The sequence below is a fragment of the Pteropus vampyrus genome, unplaced genomic scaffold (genome assembly GCF_000151845.1).
Source record: "Pteropus vampyrus isolate Shadow unplaced genomic scaffold, Pvam_2.0 Scaffold186, whole genome shotgun sequence".
NCBI classification, from domain to species: domain Eukaryota; kingdom Metazoa; phylum Chordata; class Mammalia; order Chiroptera; family Pteropodidae; genus Pteropus; species Pteropus vampyrus.
Genome location: NW_011888967.1, coordinates 3,175,165 through 3,195,162, shown reverse-complemented (window position 1 = coordinate 3,195,162; position 19,998 = coordinate 3,175,165). Strand labels below are relative to the sequence as shown.

Here is a 19,998-nt window from a genome sequence, read left to right as displayed (position 1 = left end):
GTTATCTGAAAATGATCGGAAAAAATATAATACTTGTCCAAGATTTATTTCTTGTAGGAATGGGGAATGAACCATCCCACAAAGGCTAGCATAGCTAGGCAGCGAAGAAAAACAACAAAATTATTTTTCTGATTGTACCCCATGAGTCCCAGTTGTTCAAAATAATAATGGGAATAGGTCCTCTCTGCTTCTCTGGCACTGCTGTAAATAATCTGTATATGGCACTACTGAGTTCACCTAGACATGAAAATAGCCATAATTTCCAAGGGCAAAATTACTGCTGAGAAATAAGCATAGCTTTTTGGATGATTTTAGAAGATAAAGATGTTTAACAAAGTCTCAGTATTTACTTGTTGATGATAATGACTTTTTTGGCAATGGTGCATAAAAGCTACAGTTGGTAGGGGAGTGCTGTTTGACAGGTTAAAATAAGACTCTTCTTCAGTTACGACTGAAGATCTAAGATAATGGATGCTAACTTCTTCATTACAAAGTGCGGTGCCAAATCACTCACGTAGCATGTGCAAAGCATTTAAGCAGTAACTGATTTTGAGCTTCTTGGTGTCTCATCCACCTTGAAGATTAAAAAAAAAAAAAGGTTGAAATCGAAGAAACTTGACCAAGAGTATTTGAAATCTGGAGGAGTCATTTGGAGATGGTATGCATGCTGAGTCCCACTCCTTTTGTCATAAGTATCTCTTGTTCACTTCAAGCCTTTGAGCAAGGCCTCGAGGATACTAGGCAGGGAACTTGATTAGTGTTTCCTTGAAGGCAGGGAGCATGATGGACTGGAGTCCGACTCATTCCTGAAGCAGCCTGTGGCATCAGAGGAGAAAGTTGACTTGGAAAATACCTGTACTTCCTTTAGTATAGGTTAGAGGAGTATACTTTCTGGGGACCTTGTGAGAAACCCAAGAAATAAATGTCAATTGAGTATTATCTTAAATGACTCTTGCCAAGAGAGATTCTGCCAGGGGGTAAGTCATCCTCAAAAGAAAGAGGCTGGTTACCCTCCAATGTGGAATTTCAGAGTAAGTCTTAAGTGACCTGCTTGCTCCCTGTACCAGTCACCCAGGTTATATGTCTTCTGGGTTTTCTTAAATGCAGCACATATGGGAAGAGTTCATCTTGGAAGATTAGAAATGAAGACTTTAAAAAAAAATTGATACTCAGGTAAATAAGGAACAAGAATGATATTATGAAGTGATCTTCCTATATACACGCTAGATATTTTTTATATTACCATTTTATATTACCAAAACATATGGAAGTGCCTTTATAAAATTACCCCCCTTATGTCAGGTTATGAACATTTCTATACCAAAGTGATTTTTCACATTAAGATGCTGTGGGATTAGGTTTGCCTACATGCAACAGAAACCACAAATCAACAGTGGTTGTTCACATAAGGTTTTATTCTTTCATGTAAAATGTCCAGAGAATAGCAAGCCAGGACTGGTATGGAAGGACCACAAATTATCAGAGACCTACTCCTTCCAGCTTTCTGCATTTCCATCTTTTGGGTAGAGCCCAAGACAGCTGCTGGAAACCTGTCATGTCTGCATTCCATGCAGCAAGAAAAAAAAATAGAAGAGGGACTTTTCTCGGAGGTTGTATAAATTACTTCCACTTACGCCCCTCTGTCCAGAATTGGTCGCTGGTCATATCTAGGTATAAGGGAGACTAGAAAATATAATCTGAAACAACATGAGTCTAGCTAAAATTTGGGGTTCTATTACTGATAAAGATGAGAGGTCTAATATTGGGGGATAACATCTGCCTCTGAAAACACAGAAATTAAGAGCAAGCTCTAGAGTCAGATGGCTTTTCTTTGATTCTTGGCTCCATTACTTATTAGGTTGTAACTTTGGTCAAGAGTCTAAAGCATTCCATGTCTTTATTTCCTCAGGTGTAAAGTGAGAATAGTAGAGTTTTCACAACATTTAATGTGAAGATATTTTGAGTAATGTCTGGCCATGTGCTATTGTTATTACCATTATCCTCATGATTACTGTAACTCACTTAGCTACAGTCTGTATAGCCTCTGGATTTTACTACTCTAGCTGTAGAACTTAGTAGGATGCCTAGAATTTCATGGAAATGAATGGATGAATGAATGAATAAGTCAGACTGAATGAGTTTTGAATTGTAGAACTTCTACTTTCTCATGGCTTACATGAGCATGAATTTATCCCTTTCAGCATTATTTTCCCTTTAAAATGAAAATAAACTATTCCAAGTGTTCTTCCTTTCTCCTTTAAGATCTATTTTCTACCTCTTCAACCCTGCTCTTTGCCAAGGAAGCTGACTTTTATGGATTACATCAGTGTCCTCTGGCTTCCTGTTGAGATTGGCCTGTGGAAGGCACTGACAGGTGATCAGAGGTGGGAGGAGAGTAAGCTTGGACATTTATTTCTGTGGTTTCTCCCTGCAGGGCCATGGTTTGGCAGTGGCTGTGTGCTATAGACTAAATGTTTGGGTTGCCCCCAAAATTATAATTCTGAAATCCTAACCCTCAGTGTGGTGGTATTAAGAAATGGGTCATCTGGGAGCCCTCGTGAATGGGATTAGTGCCCTTATAAAAGAGACCCCAGAGAGCTCCCTCCTCTTTCTGCCATGTGAGGACAAGGTGAAAAATAGCCTTTACCAAACACTGAATCTATCGGCGCTTTGATCTTGGCCTTCTCAGCTTCCGAAACTGTGAGAAATAAATTTCTGTTGTTTATAAGCCACCTAATTTGCAGTATTTGTAACCAGTAATGGATTAAGACACTATGTGTCTGTTCTGACATCCACAGCTATCAAGTAGCCCTCTCTTTGCAGCTGTAGGTCTTTCAGGGTTCCAGTAACTGCCCCTACCTTATGGGTCCCCACTATTGCTTTCCTCATGGCATTTCAATATTGTTTGTGATTTTTTGAATGCTGGCCACACTTTTATAAGTGCATCCTTCATTAAACTTTCTTCATTTCCCCATTTGATCTTTTCATTCTGTGACCATGATCGATACGTAACACTCATTAGGTTGCTTTGAATATTTAATGAAATAGCGCATACAAAGTGTTTGAAGCAGTGTCTGACACAGAATAAGCACTCAACAAACTTAAGTTCCACTAATGCTAATATCACTTGTATTCTTTCACTTCTCATTATTTCATGTTTGGCAATATTTTTGTTTCACATAATTTTCAAAGGTGTTTATTGATTTGTTAAAGTATTTTACTACCAAAAATGATCAGAACTTTCCTAAGGTTAATTTTAGGGTCAAACTTACACCTTAAAATAAAATTGTGGCTAGTAGTTTTTCCCCCAAAAGATATGTCTTCTTTTTGTTGACATATAAAATGTGTAGCCCAATACCGTGTCCTCTCCCATTACCTTGAGAACTTATGAATCTAAGAAGAGGAGTAGTTGAGCTAAAGGCATAGGAATCAGAGCTGGGAAATTGGGCTGAGAGACTGGTGATTCAAGAGGTTGAGGTCTTAAGGAATAGTAATGAGAGAAGCCAAGGCTCTATAGAGCCATGGAGTAGACTGGAGAAGTAGGACCACAGACCATAGTTAAAATTGCTTTGAGCAGGGTAGATTCCTAGTTATTACAGAGCCTTATTATACTGAACCAAAGGGGAACAAAGGCATATGACTGTAGCTATGATACTCTTGCAGTTGAAGTCTCCGAATTTCTAAACAGTGGTTTCTCATTTTTAAAGCAAAATCTAATGGGATTAATATGAGCTGGGGCTTCATTGCATGTGTTGGGGAACCTAATCTTTAGGCCTAGGGAAAGTAATGGGTTCTTTTGGTGGTGGTGAGTTCTGGTTCTCTGCTATTAACCTCCACATTCATGATCTCCTAGAGTATTGTATGAAAATATTCAATCCTTAGCGTCCATTTTTGTTCCGAAGATCCCCTAGATGATGCCCATGATGCATCTGCAATTGATTTGAGTACATTTTGCAATCTTCAGATTTTCCTCATAATAATTGCGTGATTGAATTATCGTATGATAGAGAATAAATGATGATGATGCCATTGATGGTGATGATGATGGTGATTGTATCTGAAGTCCTATATGATTTACAAAGTGGTTGCTACAAAAATTTTCTTACTTATGGAAGTTAAAATGTATTAACCTTGAGAAGGAAATAGAAAGGAGATATAATTGGTATTTAATTGAATGCAATACTTTCTAGTTCATAGGAACAATAATTTGATTTTTATTTTCCAATAACACATAGTAAATAATTGCCATTTTTATATGTTTATGATGAAATAGTTAACTGCTATGAGATATCACTTATTTTTTAATGTCAATGGAGTCAATAATTAAAAGCAAAATGTACTTCAATAGAAATATATTTTAGTAACTCATCATTTCTTATAATTAATTTATTTTTCTTCTATATGGCTTCTATTTTTCTAGATTTGGATATCAGAAACACATGAACAAATGGCACAAATTTTTTTAAACACAGAGTTGGCTGAAATAAAAAGCAAAGCTTTATTGAATGCAGAAACAATGAGCTCTGGGATTATTGAAAGGTATTCTCAATATTTTCCTTTGCTTACAGAACAGGCACATGCAGGAAAGGATTTATATAAGTACTGAAGAGGTATAGTGACCCCAGCTATACATTACAGGAACACATCAAGCACAGAAACACATTAAGCTTCCATGCTTTCTGCTGATGCCATTCCCTCTGTTTGAAATTCCCTTCCCTCATTTGTTTGCTAATCGACACTACTTATTCTGAGTCCAGTTAAAATGTCATTTCCTCTTACATGTTTTTCCTGTAGGAGTTCTGACTATCTAGGTTTGAATCCCAGCTCCACAATTTACTTGTGAAAGTTATTTGGTGTCTATAAGCCTCAGGTTGTTCACCTGTAAAATGGGAATTATAAAAGTATCTGCCTCATAGAGTTTTTCTGAAGTTTGGATGAAATAAAGTATGTAATGTGCATAGAAATATTGCCTGAGGTGCATTAAGAATCAGGTAGGTGGTTATTAATCAGAATTAATTGTTCTTGTATCCTTGCCCTCTGAACATTTTATATTACACATAGCAGTTGTACGTACGTACATCTAGTTATTTATATGTATGTATGTTTCCCCTGAGATAGAGTTCTTTGAGGGTAGGAACTACTTCTTAGTCATATCTGCAGTCCTGCTACCTGATACAGTACCTTCCCGTGGAGTTGTGACTTTGTCTTATATTGTAATTATTGGAAAATGCAGTCAAAGTAATGACAAGATTTACGCATTCCATTTACACATTAGAACATTTTATTTTGCCAAGTGCATAAAAGTCGCGAGCATGAAAATCCTTTAAAAGTAATTATCATGAAAATATAGCCCCAAATAAGTTTTCTGTGGCTTTGATAGTTTATAAATGTCAGTCTGACATGTTTCTAAAAATTGATATCTTGTTTCCAGGGACACTGGATTGCCTGTGACAGGCTTTGGAGCTCTCTTTACTAGACACCCACCAGATCGGCGCAAAATGTGAGTACTCCCTAAACTGCTGCAGATTGCACAAAATGTTTTTTAATGATTCAGGAGGTTTGTTTGCAGGGATGCTAAAGTGCTATTTAATGTTCCTAAGCAGCCCTATGGAGCAAATTTGTGTGTGAGATGAGCTTCCTTCAAGTATGAGTTATAGGGCTGTTGGCTATTTTGCAGAATCTGCCAGAGGTGGGGATGGAGGGTGCCCTAAATGATAATGACCTACCTCATTTCACAATCACCTGTTATAATTCTGGCCAGGTAGTGTAACCCTCCAGGTCCTAGCCCTGATTGTTTCAGCAAGGCTGGCCTGGGCTTCATCCCCCACAGCCTTACTGTAGCACCTCTGAGTTGGCTGGAAGGTCCACAGGGAACATCCCCAGGATGGTCCTTGAGGAGATTGGGCTTCTGGCTTCCATCAAGGTGATGTGCTAAAAACATTCTGCTGGCTCCCGTCCCTGTGCTGAAATCTGGAATTTCCAGCAAAGACATGGAAAGGCAGAATGAATCCAGAGGCAAACTTTGAAAACTGTATCAAAACACTGAGAAACTCTAAACAAAATAAAGGGCTAGAGCAGGAGAAAACTAGGGAGGAAAAAAGGGATAAGGCAAGAGATGAAGTCTCTAGATGGCATCTTGGGCCAGTCTAGGGTGGGAGCTGTGATCTCGGTGGGCCTGGCATAGATGGGAGCTGAATGAGTCTTGTCTATTGAGTTTGGATTATAGCTCAAAGTTGTGTTTTCTGCAGTGACTTTGACTGCTGTTTTTAGTCCAAGGCAGAAAATGAGACAGCCAGGGCTCTACATAATAGAAGATTTGATGCCAACAGCCTACTTCCCTGAAGCTCTGATCTCAGCATTGAGATCTGTAATGCCAGTCACGGATAGCCAGTAGGACCCTGAGTTGTCTCCTTCAACTCTAGTTAGAGAAAGCAACCTCGGTTATAGAAAAACTGGGTATTGCATCTTAAGGAGAAAGAAATGTCAGGGAAAACAAGTGGAGTTAAGCCCAGCAAACTGCAGTAGAGGCACTCAACTCATATTTCCCACACTCACAGTGAAGACACCAGCTTAGCCACACTTTTCAATGGATTATCATGTAGTCATCAAAAGTGGAGGCAGCTGAAAGTCTTAGGAATAATACAGACGAAGTCTCAGTAAAAAAAAAAAAAAATTTGACACATGTAAAGAACAAAACCATCATGAAGAATGAGATATAGGCAACCCATACCAGAGGAAGCAGATCTCATGGAACAAATGGAATAGGAATTTAAAATCAATGGAATGGAAAGTTAAAGTTTATTATTTAGGGAAATAAAGGAAACAGCAGCAGCAAACATCAGGCAAAATAATAAAAATCAGGTTGACATTAATTTCCCAACAGCAACACTGGATACAAGAATATAACATTAAAGTATTGAAGGAAAAGAATTTTGAACTCAGAATTATTTAAATGTGAGGGCTGAATAAAGATATCTTTTGGTAGAAAAGGGCTAATTTCAGACTTACTATACTGCCATGAATAACTATAAAACTGGGCAAAATATATTAGACAACTACTTTCAAGTGTTGGATAACAACCAGTGAGGCTCTGTGCTATTTGAGATGAGAGGTGAGCATCACATTCTCCCCTGACTCACCACGAAGTTTTCCTGGCTGTGGTGCAGGCAGGCAAACTCAAGTGTACAGCAGTGTTCTTGTTGAACTTGGAGGTAGAAATAAGAATTTAGAGCTTCTGACATGACTGGAATTTTAGGACAGGGTATTGGAGAGAAGGAAGTTTTGCATGGAAGTGGGAATAGAAATCTGCATGGAGTTCCCCTCAAATGATTGATCAGGTGCTGGGCTCTGCATGCACTATCAAAATAGTACATATCCCTGGCTTTAAAAAATCAACTAGAGCTGTCTGTAGTGGATTCTGAAATTTCACAATGGTATTCCCTCCCGTGTGGTCGTATTGTGTAGTGAGCTGCAGGGCTATGTTACCTGCCTTCACATCCTGGCCCTGCCACTTACTAGCTATGTGATCTTGGGCTAGTTGTATAACCATTTTGTACCTCAGTTTCATCATCTGTAAAATTGAGATGATAATTATATAGGCTCCCATGTTATAGGGTTGTTGTGATAATTAAGCAAGTTAATGTATTTAAAACAACTGGAACAGCAACTTATGCATACATGGTAAGTGCTACATGTAAGTCAGCTGGGCCAGATACTTGGGCAAACCTACAGTCTAGAATTCATATCTATCAGTTCGGGGAAATGATCTTGATTTATTTAATTGATGATTTATACCTTCCATTTTCTCTGTTCTTTCTTTTTGGAAATTCTTTATTCGGATGTTAGAATGCTTGGCCTGGTCTTTTAATTGTCCTGTCTTTTCTATTTTATTTTCGTCTTTACTCTCTATTTCACTCTGTTTCTTTAACCCTATTATTGAGTTCTGTTTTTTCTGAGTCCTGCTATTCTTTTTTTTAATAATTTTTTAATTTTTTAATTATAGATGGCATATGATATACTAGTTTCAGAAATTAGACATTTATATAACTTATTAAGTGATTACACCAGTAAATCTAGTACCCATCTGACCCCATACATAGTTATTATAGTATTAATGACTACATTCCTTATGCTATGCTTTATATCCCCATGGCTATTTTGTAACTACCGATTTGTACTTCTTAATTCCTTTCCCTCTTTAACTTACCCCTCTAACTATCCTCCCATTTGGCAACCTTCAAAATGTTCTCTGTATCTATGAGTTTGTTTCTTGAATCCCATTTTTCTTATAGGAATCTTTCGTTTGTTTCATGACTGCAATATCTTTTATCTGTCTGAGATGTTAATGATAGTTTTCTTCAATTTTTTTTTTTTAAAAATCCACATATAGTCTTTATTTTCTCCAAGATCTTTCTTGTTTCTGTTTGTTTTATTTGTTGGCAAGTATCTATTTTCTAATCCAGAGATTTTCTTCAGGCAATCTATCCTTGGTTTTCTCCTCATGATTAAAAGATGAGGCTTGGAGCCTGTGAGTGAGGCTTGTTGACTTGGAGCTTCACTGGAGGGATCTATGTGGGTCTTTTTTTTTTTTTTTTTTTTTGGCAGAAGCCCCAGGGTCAGTATTTGAGTCTTTCCTTGTGGATTGGTCATATTCCCCAGAGGAAGCTCCCTGAATCACCCATCTAAAGAGTGAAGGGCTGGTACCTGTGTTACTGGAGCGAGGAGGACAATTGGCTGAGACATCAATATTAATCCTTCACTGTTAATGGTCACTGAACCATGCTGTTGATCCAGGTCTTTCTTTTACCCTTTGCAGTGAATAAATTCCAAGCTTCCTGCTGGAGTAGGGGAGGGACAGTAGCATAGCAATAGGGAGTGGAAGAGGGGCTTGGATTTCTAACTGCTTCTCAAACAGCTCTCCTTAAGTCTTCCTTTACTGATTTAGGACTCAGCTTTCAGCTAAATCAGAGACCACTTCTCCATCTTCTCTTTAGCTTTTAATACTTGTTTTTCTTGTCCCTTTTCCTGTTTTTCCTATTCTTATGGATTTATTACTTTTTAAAAGTCTCTTTAATGTGGTTTTGGTAGAACTTTTTGAGTAAACATGATGCCACATGTACATTCATTCTTAACTCTGAAGTCATCAAATCTCATCTGAAATGTCACCTTCTCCAGAGGAGCTTCCCTTCCTACTGTCACCTCCAACCCTGTGGTAGGTCCCTTGGGTATTCATAGCACTGTGTGTTTCTTTTACTCTAATACCATCCCTTTTGGTTGCAATTAGTTGCATTCTTGTTTGTCTTTCTTGCTAAAGTCAATGCTCTGAAGAGCAAGACTGTCTTAGCTCTATTCCTACTGCCTAACAGAGAGCCTGACCTTCAGCAGATGCACAATAATTATTTCTTGAATGAATAAATTATTTCTGATGTTGAACAGCAAATTAAAATGGAAAAGGAGTATGGATAATTCCTATCTTATTTGATTTAGGGCTTCAAGGCCTGTGGAACCGAAAGTTATTCTAAATTCTATTCTGGTTAATGCATTGGAAGACATGGTCTCTTAGAAAATTAGCCCTTATTGGTTTGAATTACCAAAATTACTTGTTTATTTTATTTGATTCATGAGTATTAACAAGGAAATAAAAACATGAGCACCTTCAACCATTTCTGCTAATTTCATATGCAATTCTTTCTTTCAGTTGATGTACATTAATTACAGGACATTCCATACAATAGACTGTTGTGATATTTTAGAATCTGCTCTCTTGAATATTAAATATTCTTTTGCTTCTTGCCAACTGTACAGCTGTGGAAGTTAAATGTCAACTTTAAAAGGCAATGAATAAGAATGACCTTGTTCGATAGACCAAAATAATGTGCTTCCAACTTATAAAAGAAAAGCTGTAATCATAATGTAAATTTAAACTTCAAGTTACTTCTTAACAACAACAACAAAAAAATCAGAATACAGATATAGCTTTGTTATTAAGGAGACATTAGTCAGATGCATTTATCTTAATTTTTAGATAACATCCATTATGTTGTGATGACATTTGGCAGTCTGTTTCTTTTCTCACAACTTAAACAATAGCCTGCTATTTTATTTTGAACAAATGTGAAGAAGACACAACACTTTTACTCAAATTGGCAGCAAACATCTCAGTGGAACATATTGAAAAGCAGAATAACTAGAATGCTTGGTACCACTGGACTTATCACTCCTGACCTTAACTAGAGAATAAGGCTCTGTGGATAATTACTTCCACATAAGTCACAGATGGAGAAATTTTTAAAATTATAATATAGTCATGTTGAGACTAAAAGTGATATCAATGACTTAAACTTTAAAAATGAGATTTATATAGTTTGAGGTTAATTGAACTCATCTAGAACTAGAGCCATCATTTCTCTTGAGAGCTGATTGCCTTCCATCAATGAGTTTCCAAGGAATTGACATTGGACAGAGTTGTAAGGGGTGAGAGGCAAGGAGGCTTAAAGACATCTTAGACATTAACAGTGTTCTTACGGACTCAAACAGATACAGTTACATGCTTAGGTGTGTCTAACATACCTTACTTTTATTACCTGGATAGAGACATTAAAGGTGTAGAAAAGGAATGAGAGACACATTTCCTTTAAGGCTCATAGGGAGAGTGGATGGGAACATGAATATAATTAGTGAGTTAAGAGTCTTTCTTGCTCTCCTATCTTGTTCTCAAGAATCCTCAAGGAACTTTCACTTAATTTGGAAGTATATTTTGAGAAACAGAAAACTAATTCACTCATTATCAGAAGACCCCTGGATATATGATTATCTAATACAAAATCATTTTATGATTTGTCTATAGAACCAGACAGTTATAACTGATTCCTTCTAGGAAATAAGGTTTTTCACGTATAATATCTGCACTGCATCTATGACCATTAAACAAACAACCAGAAACTAAAACAATAGAACAACAACAACAAAAAAAACATATCAAGCAGATAAAATTTTGAAAGGAAAGTGTACTATAAATATAATTTTAAGATCTTATTTCTCAGAAGCACTTATTTAAATATGCATAAGTAACCATGTGTGATCCTGGGGTAATGGTTTACAGAGAAGTTAGTTTTTCTGACAGGGAAAAGCCAGTTCTGCCATAGACTTTTTCCTGGGTGAGAAGCAGGTCCATGGGAGTCTGGGGCAGTTTGAAGGCAGCGCAGGAGTACTGACCACCTGCTGGAGAATGGAGAGGTACACAAGGAAGATCTCTTACAAGGTCAACCCTAACTAATGTGTCCTGACATTTTTAACAAATTTCATTGTCTCCTGGTTGTAGTGATTAGTGTATATTGTTGAAGTTTTATGATAAATGTGTCATTTCCAGAATTCATCAAAACATTTATTGCAATCCGCATGACTGGAGAAGAAAGAAATTGTGTTTTGGATCACTAGGTAGCTTTTTGGACACGATGTGGTTTTTCAGAAAGGGTGTGGTATGAGAAAATAGAAGACATGGGTTCTACTTCTGGACCTGCACTAAAACTGCTCTGTGGCCTTGTGCTGGCTAATAACTCTCTCTGGGCTTTAGTTGTTTCCATCCGGAAAATGAGGGAATTGATCCATATGACCTGTGAAGTCCTTTCCTGCTCTAAAATTTTATGATTCTAAGGAGAAAGGAATCTGTAGTCACATAAATGGACGAGTTAAATCAGGCAAAAAAGTAATTCAGGCAGTTAAGTTTTGACTGCTGGCATAGAGCACTTATCCATTTGTGTGTGGAGTGATTACTTCACTGTAGTAGTAGCAAGCTTAGGCCACAGTTTAAACTTTTTCCATTTATTCTTTCCATGAGGGCGTGCAGCATCTCTAAAACCTTTGGCACCCTTCAGAGGAATGGGACTGCATATGAATAGTAAGAGAACTTTATTTCTTCTTTTCTTTTCTTTTTTTCTTTTCTCAAAGTACAATGGAAGGCTTTTACTTTTGTTTCTACTCAGGCACTTGTGTGGTGGGTTCTCTCCTGGTAAAATACAACATTTTTCCAAAAGAAAAAAAAAAAGTTAAAAAAATTGCCCTGTTGTGACAATGATGAGGGTAATGACAAAGAAAATGTGAAGAGGAGAGTGGTATGGTGGTGAAAAGACCACAGAATGGGAATGAGACAGACTGGAATTCAGTTCTTGATTCCGCATCTCACTCATTGTAACACCTTTTGTTTTTCTTCTTTTGGACAACATTGTCTCTCCCATTCGATGTAATCTAATTAGGCCATAAAATGACTGGGCTGATTTTGTTCCCCCCGTTACCTCTTCACAAGCCAAGTGTCGGTCTCCAGGCCAGGACAATCAGAAAGCACTCTAGGATAATAACTGGTTGGAGCAAGATGCTCTCTCACGCTCCAAGTAGCAAGTTTACAGAGGGCATCTTACAGCTGGGGGAGCATCTATTTGTAAATGAAGCTAAGCAGAAATGTGGAAACAGACAGAATTCTGATGACGTTCTTTTTATGTGTGCTGGAATTTTCCTTTTTTTTTCTTTATGGAGTTTGACTTGAGTTTCTATAACTTATAACTTTAAGAGTAACACTGAAAATAGCAAACACTTCTATGCTTGCTTATTATGTGCTTGGCACTATTCTAAGGGTTTTACGTATGCTAACTCATTTACTCCCTACAAAAAATGTGAGTTGACTCCATCATTATTTGCATTCTATGGAGGGAAAAACAAAGGCACAAAGAAGTCAAATAACACATTCAAATTCTCACAGCTGGCAAGTGATAATGAGCCAGGATTTGAACTGAGACCATCTAATTCCAAAGCTCATGGTCTTAGCTATTTTTCTATGATGCCTTTTTGAATAACAAGCCAATCAGGAGAACTCTGAACATCTCTTTCCTCTGTAGATATGGAGATGATAATTGCTACTTTTAGGCAGGTCGGGCCTTGAGCACCAAGCTCATAAAGGAAAAGTTCTTTATCTCTTTTGAAATTTCTAGAATCAAATTTTCATTTTTCAAACAACCTGGGCTACTCGTTCCTCAGATAATCCTTGGTCTGGGCCTGACATTTTTCCTCATCGAGGCAGGAATACTGCTTGAGGACATATCTCCAACTTGGGCTCCCAGGAATGGGTGGCTTAGCGAGTGCTGAGTAATTGATAGCTTTTCTAGTTCTCCAAATTTGTTGAAATGATTTCAGAGCCAACCAAAATGCTATTGCCCTTTGCATTACTCCTTCAAATATGGTGTCCTTCCTTAGCTGGTATATTTTGAAGCCATATGGCTAAGTGGGACACTTTTCCATTCATTAATATTCGGGGTTGTGACTCAGGTCCTGACCTGAGCTGTGTGCCTTGGCACAGGAGTATTTTAATGGTGGGTAGCAATAACCTATTCTATTGCTATTCTTGCTGGGTAATTCAAATAATTTGATAAGAAAATTTGTGTGAATGTACTTGGTATGTACCTGCTAGATCTAAAGTTTGGGCATCACAATAGATTAATGGCTGACACTGCCCATTTTTATGTCTTTATTGAATCTAACTTCATTGAGTAGTTATTCAAGTTATACCTATCAAGTTAAAGGTTTAGGTTTCTTTGCATAGTCAGGTGGGCTCAATGTGACTCTCAAAATAAAATTATGAAGCTAGGCTTATTTGATTTACTTATTGTGGTCACTAGTGTCTAGAGCTGGCCTCCAATAATTCCTTCCCTCTCTTTACAAGCATGCCACCTCTCCCATCAAGTAGCAGAGGTTATTTGCCTGCCCTCTGAATCTGGGCTGGTCTTGTGACTGATTCTGATCAATAGAATGTGGCAATAGAATCTGGGACTTCTGAATGCAGACCCACTGAAGTGGACTGGTAGATTCTACTTTTTGATTCTTAGACTCCAGCTGACATACTGTGAGAAGCCTAAGACACATGGAGAGGGCACCTGGAGGAGAACCAAGCCACTGTATTTGTCAGCTCCAACTGAGCTCACAGACAATAGGCAAAATAAATTGCCAACCACGTGTATGAGCTATCTTTGACATTCTAGTAGTCAAGTCCCTGGATGCCTGTGGCTCTAACTGACATCACCTGGAGCAGAAAAATCACCCAGCTGAATCCAGTCATCCCACAGAATAATCAGAGATAGTAAAATTATAGTTATTTTAAGCTACTAACTTTTAAACCATAGTAATAGGTAATTGAAATAATCTTCATGTCTCTAACTACCATGATTATGTGGCTATTTCTATCATTGTTTAAACTATATGATAAACCTATATATAATGGCCTATTTGTCATTGCTAACTCATCAGGGGTGCAAACAGTTCAAACTTTTGGGACTGATGAGCTAACAAAATGAGTGTGTGGTAAAGATTTTCAAAATGTCATGGTTGTGGAATTTATATTTAATTTTCACATTTCTTTTTATCCCATGTACATAATGATGAGTCGGTATTACTAGTATTTCTTTTTATATAGTATTGAAAATTTATGTGCTTGTCATAAAAATATTATTAGTTATAATTACTTAAACTAAAGTCTTCATTGGATCCCAGTGGATAGTACGGTACTATGAGTCTTTGACCCATGGCGGTGGTTTCAAAGGAATAAGAAGTTTCCAGAATTACGGAAACCTTGCTTCTATCCATATTTAACTTGATTCCATATAAGGCACTTATATAGTTCAATTATTGCCCTAACATGTAAGCCTTATATTGTTCTTTCAAATGGCTTTCAATCTTATTACGCTGAAGAAATTACATTTGTCCAACATATCTGAATTCATTCTTTTGATATAAACTTTTAATGAGTGCCTATTATGTACTAAGAACAATTAAATACTAAGAATATAGAAACAAAAGACACCCACGATTCTGAAGTAGCTCATTTGTCTAATATATGAGAGAAAAATAAGCAGTCAATAATTGTACATCAGTCAGGAATACGCTCAGTTGAAAGTAATAGAAAACTTAACTAATAACAACTTGAAAATTAAGGAATTTGATCACCTGGCATAAAATATAAGGGAATTCAAGACTAGAATGGCAGCTAAACATTGTCATTAATAATTCAGGATTTTTTTGTCTTTCTTCTCTATGATTTTTGTAGGTAGCTCTCATCCTTATAGTCTCAAGATGGTTGTTTTGCCTCCCAACATCAATCTGTTCAGAAAGGAAGAAGTGGGAAAGGGAAACCCTCTTCAGGAACTTCATTCTTCATTTATTGGATAGACTGACATAGCCACTCTTGGTTGCAACAGTGTTTTTAGCTTCTGCTTAGAGAAATGCAAGGAAAGGGAGGTTGCAATAGCTGTTGAATGAGCCAATCTATACTCTACAACATGCTGGGGTGAACACAGGATGTAATAGGACATAACTCAGATTTGGAAGGTTAGGAAAGGCTTCCAGACAGAAGTGACACCTGAGCTGAGTCATGAAGTATGAGTTGGACTTGGCCAGTTCAATAGGAGAGAAGAGCACCTCAGGCAGAAGATAAAGGAAATACCAAGGCAGAGAGGAGTGGGACCTATGATGGGCATGCCGGACTCAGAGAGTACAAGTTTGCAATGATAACAGCTAAAGTTGGAGAGAGATGTCGGGAAGAAAGCAAGCAGGGCCTGAAAACTATGTTAAGGAATTTGGACTTTTTTATGCAGGCTACAGTGAAAGCTTTTCAAGCAAGGTGTAGAAATGATCAGATTTGTACTTAGAAAGCAGAAAACAGATTGGTAGACAACTGAGACTGCAGTCAGAAGACTGTTGAACTAATCAAGGTAACACATAATAAGGACCTGACTTTTGATGATGGTGTGGAAGGAGAGAAGGGTTCAGATTTTAGAAATATTAAGCGAGAGGAATAGACATTTACTTGATAAATGATTAATTGTGAGGGTAAAGAAGACTAGACTCAAGGTTGATGTCCAGGCTTCTGGCTTAGCCAACTGGGGGTTAATGGAGCCATTTATTGAGGTAGTAAAGATGGGAGAAAGAGCATGCTAGATTATTAATAGGTGGGTATTTGAGACTGGAGCAAGAGGGAAGTCACTGACCCATACCCAATTGCTAATATAAGTATCCTAACTAGTGCCTCTGCCTCCAACTCTCTCAATCCATTCTCCACCCTGCAACTTGAATAATCCAATTAAAATGCAAAAAGAACTATGTCCTTTCACTGTTTGATTAGAATCATTACAGTACTACCTTTTCTTCTAATGTTAATGGGCAGATACTATGTGTCTGGCAATGAACTAAGGACTTTATGTGCCTCATTTCATTTAATTCTCGTTCTTTGAGATGGATGCTGCAACCAAAACTCCAGAGAAAAGGGACTCAGACAGGTAAAGTGCCTTTCCAAAAGGTCCTTGCCTAGAAAGCACCAGAGCTGGGTTTTAAATTCTTATTTGGTTTGTTTGACTGGAGAGCACGTGTCCTTACCAACTACAGTACATTGTTATTCATGCCTAAATGTATATAATGCTCCATATCCTTCAAAATACTTTCACATACATTATCCACTACCACCTTCCTCCTAACAATCATATAAGGTCAATTGGGTTGGTATTTTCTTAACTGTATAGAGGAGGAAATCAAAGCACTGAGATAATCAAGAAATCCAAATCCTCATTAATTAATAAATCCAGCCATCTATTCTATAAATATTTATGGAACAAATACTAATGTGGGAATTAAGATGCAGAGGGTTCCAGTGACTTGCTGAAGGCCTCATGACTACTTAGTGGTAAAGCAGAGACTAGGTTTTTTGAGTTCACAGTCCTGTTTTTGGTGGGAAGGGAGAACTGCTTCCAAAACTGCTAGAGAACTTAGCAAGGGCTTGGCTTTGATTAGGAGTAAAAGAAGATTCAAATTGTCCTCTATTTTATCTTTCCTCTCTGTCTCTTGCCCATTAGCTTCATAGAAGTTGATTTCTAAAACATAGGCCTGGCAGCTGTGGAAGAACTATCAGATTTGTTGTGTGTGTGGCTTCATTTAGTAGGTAGAAGAGGAGGAAGAGACAGGGATGTTCATTTCAGCACATTATGAGATTTTTAAAAAAATGATTGTTGCTGTTAAGAATGAGACAGAATTTTTCAGAATGATTGTAAGCTCCCCACTTCTCTCCTACCACACAGAGTCAAGTAGACACCATGCCCCTCTGTGGTTATAGTCATCCTAAATAATGAATGCTGCTTCTGCTGCCAGCGATGGGATTAATTTCAAATTAATTCTCTGCTACTGTAAGTCACTTACTCAGATTCAGACTCTGAGGAGGAGCCATATGATATGCTGAGTAGATATAGCATGCACTTCTTCTGGCTGCCGGGAAGCTAGGAGAGCAAATATCTGCCCCTCCTCCAGGAAAACAAACAAACAAACAAACAAACAAAAAACAAAAAACAGAAAGGAAACAGTTGATCTTTAAAGTTCTTGCAGATTTAAAAAACTGATCTCATGAGTTTTGGTGCATCATCCTGTCATAGATCCACAAAAGGTACCACTGGTGTTAGTGTAAGTATAGGTATTTTAACTAGTACCATGGCTTTAATGATAATTTTAGTATCAGACTTCTTTTCTTTTCTCATCTTACAAAACATCTCTACCTTATAGCCATTAAAAGTTGAAGATGACGTGTGTGGCAAATTGTGGGTGGTGCTGGGTGAAAGCTGTCAACTTCCAACAGTGTTTACAGCATGGCATTACCCTGGTGAGTGTACCAGAATCTTGTCTTCAATTTTACATTTTAAGAAAAACCCTTTTATCCATGCTTCAGAATTTGTCTGACTCATGAAGACTGACTTATGCTCATTAAACTCACACAAAAAGCAAGAATTCTAATTAATTAAGTAAAATGTGCAAGCATACCAGCCATATTGGCCTAATAAAAGCAATCTTTCTCTTGGTTAAAAAACAAAAACACATATAAGAAGCCAAACTATAATCTGAATGTTGTTGTTCAGAGTGTTTGGATAGAGCAAGGTAGTTATATGGTTTCAATGATCAATGGCCTTGGACTCTGATTGCCTGATTATAATAGTCGGGACTCTTTTCAGCTGTAAGTGAGAGATACACAATTAAAATTACTTGAGCTAAAAGCGGAGTTCATTAAAAGAGTAATGGAGTACCATATGGAACTCTGGGAAATTCTATGGTGAGTTGAGCTTCAGAGACTGCTGGAATCAGGACTAGAAAACCTCCAAGTTTCTCTTCCTATTGTCTTTGTTTGCTCCCTCTGAGGGTAGGGATGTTACACCACATGGTTCTCATCACCAGAGGGTGGCCCTTTCCCATTGGTCTCTCTTAAGAAATCCCATGGGAGAGCCCTGACCAGACATGGGCTGGAAGCTGATATTTGGACTTACCAGCAATGGGTAGGGGTGGAGTGGTAATTGGGCATGAGGCACAGGCTTGTTCCTGGTGATTCCAGTCATTGTTGGCTGCCATAGGTCTGCAGCACTGACATTGATGAACTCCATCTCTGCCCCCGAACTAGAGAGGCCTATTTATGAGCTAGAGCATCTCTTCCCCAGGTTGATGCCTGGAATCAATACCTCTCTTGTCTTTCTCACCTCTTGCTTTCTTGAATTTCTTTGAAGGCCATTTCTCTTCTAATGGATTGTTCTTTCCTTATGTTCTTTATTCAATTACAGCCTTAAGCTGACATCTAAGAGGCAGATTTATCATATTTTTTTCTCAAAAGACTATCTTATTTCAAATTTGATGAACTATATTACTTAAAGATTGTTGTCCTGTTCTTCAGATTTAAAAAAGTGTGTGTGTGTTGGGGTAGCAATCACAAAAAGTTTATAAGTAACTGAAAGTCATCTTTCGGTATTATAAAAGTTTCCATTCTGTTGATCCACAATGCCTTTTTAAAAAGATAACTGAATATTTTAATTTCCATTTGTATTTACTTTAAGTTCTCAAAAATCTGTCTCTTTATACCTAATTTTATTTTTATTGCTTTAGTCAGTCAATAAATATTTTCAGTACCTACCTTATAACAGACTCCCTGCTGGGAGGTGATAATAAAGAGAGAGAAGGGCCTGAACATGTGTAGAATGGGTTTCTGACTGCTTTAAGTGAAGAGAGAGATGCCCAATGCTGACTTGCAAGGTGGACCTGCCCAAAGCAACACTCTGATATTTGACTGATAATCTTATCATTTGAGTCATAACTTTAGATGAGAATAAGGCAGGAAAACTAGTTCATTGTCATCTATTAATACTTAAATGTCTTAAGATTATAGAATATTTCCCATTTTAAGATTATTGAATATTTTCATATAAATACTATTCAAACACCCATCTATCTACTCATTACCTGGTTATAATGTAAGTTAATATTTTTACTAAATTTGCTTCACATTTTTTAGAGAAATGATTTATCGTGTCTTATATAAGCATCCAATATAACTACCCTATTGATGGACATTAGCTTCCAAATTTTCACTCTTACACATAAGGTTGCAGTGAGTATCCTCCTACATGTCACCTTTAGTATATATACAAGGGTTTCTTTATACTCAGAAATAAAATTGCTGGGTATTAAGAAGTGTGTATCTTCAATTTTGCAAGATATTGCTACCAGTAGTGTATGGATATATCCATTCTTTCATATCCTTATAAATATTATAGAGATTTAAAATTTTTATCTATCTAATAGATTTAAAGTGGTACCTCATTGTTGTTTTACTTTGCCCTTTACTAAGTACTGAATTTAAGACTAAATTTTAAGCCTGAATTTATCTTAAAATATATATTAGCCATCTGATTTCTTCTACTGTGAATTGACTGTTTATAGGCTTTGTCCATTTTTCCATAGGATTTTGTCTTTTATTGATTTTTAAGAATGTTTTATCTTGGGTACTAATCCTGTTTTGATTGATTTTATTATGTCTTCTACTCTATTATATCTTCTTCTCTTATAACTGTTTATGGTGTCTTTCAATCAATAAAAGTTTTAAACATGGATAGACCACAAGATAATCATGCTAAGCGAAATAAGCCAGACAGAAAAAGTTGAAAA

General features: G+C 37.2%; 1 protein-coding gene across 1 annotated transcript in view; it reads left to right on the top strand.

Moving 5' to 3' along the window:
• The window catches only part of CUNH9orf135 (chromosome unknown C9orf135 homolog), a 69,376-nt gene that overhangs the window by 32,011 nt on the left and 17,367 nt on the right, over nucleotides 1-19,998 (top strand). The window contains exons 3-4 of the mRNA XM_011371298.2: nucleotides 4,421-4,539; nucleotides 5,432-5,500. Of these exons, the coding sequence (XP_011369600.1) occupies nucleotides 4,421-4,539; nucleotides 5,432-5,500 (188 nt within the window). The remainder of the gene's footprint in view (nucleotides 1-4,420; nucleotides 4,540-5,431; nucleotides 5,501-19,998) is intronic.